Source organism: Salvia miltiorrhiza, chromosome 2 (genome assembly GCF_028751815.1).
Source record: "Salvia miltiorrhiza cultivar Shanhuang (shh) chromosome 2, IMPLAD_Smil_shh, whole genome shotgun sequence".
Taxonomy (NCBI): domain Eukaryota; kingdom Viridiplantae; phylum Streptophyta; class Magnoliopsida; order Lamiales; family Lamiaceae; genus Salvia; species Salvia miltiorrhiza.
This window is the reverse complement of record NC_080388.1, coordinates 36560343-36562709: the sequence shown is the minus strand read 5'-3', so window position 1 is coordinate 36562709 and position 2367 is coordinate 36560343. Positions and strand designations below refer to the sequence as shown.

The window sequence follows — 2367 nt, the reverse complement described above, 5'->3', positions numbered from 1 at the left end:
CAGCTCCTGCCTCGTCACATGAGTGTTGTCCTTCCTTGCCAACACCGTATAAGCTAAGATGCGGTGTACCATTCTGAGGACAGGATTTCTTATGTCCGCCGCATTCGACGTCCCCGATACAAATGCACCAGCGCTTGGCAGGGCTATTTCTCTCCAGAATGCTCCATCATTGAACTCGGCACCAATAGAGTGCACGGTGTAGCCCCCTACCCTGCAATTGAGTGCCGTGGTGATCTCGGTCACCGCGATATCTGCCTCCCAAATATTATTGAGCTGGAAAGAGATGGTTCTCGGTCTGTTTTCCTTGAAGGCCGACTGATCCAACGAGCTCAGAATCTCCAGCGTTGCTCGTTCATAGGTGGGCCATCCACCGTTAAAGATGTGGACCCACCCCACATGGTAGAACAAGTCTCTCACGTCGTCATAAATGCCCATCTCCCGGAGAAGGTCATGATCGGCATACCGTGTGATTTCAATCCCCTTCTTGGCAAGCTTCTTAAACCGGACCCTATCATCGTCGGATATCAGGACTACCCCATGAAACTCGGGGTCCTCCCGTGTATATTCGCCCGGTTGGCGTGAGCTTGAGGCTCCGGCGGTTCTACGCTTCTTTGGGGCCATTGTACCTGGATTAAGTGCTAGTTAGAAACCATTTAAACATCCACAAGATTTCAAAACAAGCCAACTAGCACCCCCTTCCCATCTCTCTTGACAAAAAACAACTTCTTGCGTCTATCATAATCCCCCACATCATGCTAAGTCTTTCAAAAGATACAAAGCCTCATGAATATTATCAATGCCACAATCAACATCACATATAATCTTCAAATAAAGACCAATCAAAATCAAAGCAAAGACAATATCCCCTTGAGACTTAACAATTCTAGAACTAGCATGCTCTTGTGGATTCCATCACTCATCAACACCAACAATGATCTATCAATAAGTTCAAACACCAACACAAAGCAATTGATTCAAACTCCCTAAACAATTAAGCTCATAAAAAGTTCTAGCATAAACCCTAGCTCTACTAACCCATCAAAAATTTCACAATCAAACCAAAGAAACATAGTAGTAGTATAGGAATAACACTAGATTAAGAGTTAGAAGCACATACCTTGAGGATTTAGGAGTGATTTTCGAAAATTCAAGTGTTCTTGAGCAAAAACCCCAAATTCGTGAATCTCCCGATTTGGTGGATGAAAACCCGAAGTAATCGGATGGAATGGAAGATAATGATGTGGGTAGTGAATGTATGGAAGGAATTGTGAAGATTCAAAGTCGTTTGGGAGTAATTGGATGAAGAAAATTCGAAAATTTGACTACTATGTGTGCTGAGTGTGTGTTTTAGGTGTAAAGTGAAAGAAAGGAGAAGAAAATCGCAACTTAAAAGAACCTGGGCAACTCGGCGACCAACTCGGCGATCGCCGAGTTGGTCGCCATTTTTCGGCAAAATAAAGCAGCAATTCGGCGACCGCCGTTTTTCAGCTTCTAATGTAAAATGCATCCAGGGAATTCGGCGACTTGGCCGGCGATCGCCGAATTTGAAGACGGGTCGCCGAATTTGATGATTGGTCGTCGTTTTTGATTTTTCGCCCCCTTTTTTTTTTATTCTGCAAAAACTAAACACACTAGCACAAACATGAAAAATGAACATAAACTCACAAGGTAAAAACTAAGTAAAAACGAGAAGAGCAAAGGGACAAACAAAAACAAGGAAAAACAAATAAAACCTAACAAAGCAAGTAAAATTGGGTTACCTCCCAACAAGTGCTAAAATTAACGTCTATAGCTTGACGATACCTCCAATTATGGATCAATGAAATTGACCACTTCCACGTCGTGGTCCAACTCAGCTTTGAAGTACGGTTTGAGGCGATGTCCATTAACAGTGAAAGTGGACCCATTCGATGCAAGCAACTCATAAGTCCCATTCCAATTGCTCTTGTGAACCACATATGGACCTCTCCATCTAGACTACAGCTTGCCAGGAAAAAGTCGAAGCTTAGAATCATACAAGAGTACCTCATGTCCCGGCTTGAATTCCTTTGTGCGAATGCTCAAATCATGAAACTTCTTCGCCCTTTCCTTGTAAATACGGGAACTCTCATACGCTTCATTCCTCCACTCATCCAACTCTGTCAACATATCTCGCCTTGTATGACCAACCTCCTTGAATTCCAAATTGATTCTCCTCGTCGCCCAATATGCCTTGTGCTCTATCTCAACAGGTAAATGACAGGATTTGCCAAAAATAAGTTGATAAGGAGACATACCAATTGGAGTCTTGTAGGCGGTGCGATACGCCCAAAGAGCATCATCCAAGTGCTTTGCCCAATCTTTCTTGTTGGCGACGCTCTTCTCCAA

General features: G+C 43.5%; 1 protein-coding gene across 1 annotated transcript; it reads right to left on the bottom strand.

The window, feature by feature from the left end:
- Positions 1-750: 750 nt before the first annotated feature.
- On the bottom strand, positions 751-2148 carry LOC131008389 (uncharacterized). The gene is made up of 3 exons (XM_057935273.1): positions 2026-2148; positions 1831-1977; positions 751-822 (listed from the first exon to the last, which is right to left on the bottom strand). The coding sequence occupies exons 1-3, from the start codon at positions 2146-2148 to the stop codon at positions 751-753; spliced, it is 342 nt and encodes a 113-aa protein (XP_057791256.1).
- Between the last annotated feature and the right edge of the window lie 219 nt (positions 2149-2367).

Bases quoted from the DNA above. Each gene is read 5' to 3' on its own strand.
- LOC131008389 (XM_057935273.1), bottom strand. From the start codon at position 2,148: ATGTTGACAGAGTTGGATGAGTGGAGGAATGAAGCGTATGAGAGTTCC. The intron at 1,978-2,025 runs GTACTCTTGTAT...GGCAAGCTGTAG, and splicing joins AATTCAAGCCGGGACATGAG to TCTAGATGGAGAGGTCCATA. The intron at 823-1,830 runs GTCAATTTCATT...CTTTATTTGAAG, and splicing joins TGGACCACGACGTGGAAGTG to ATTATATGTGATGTTGATTG.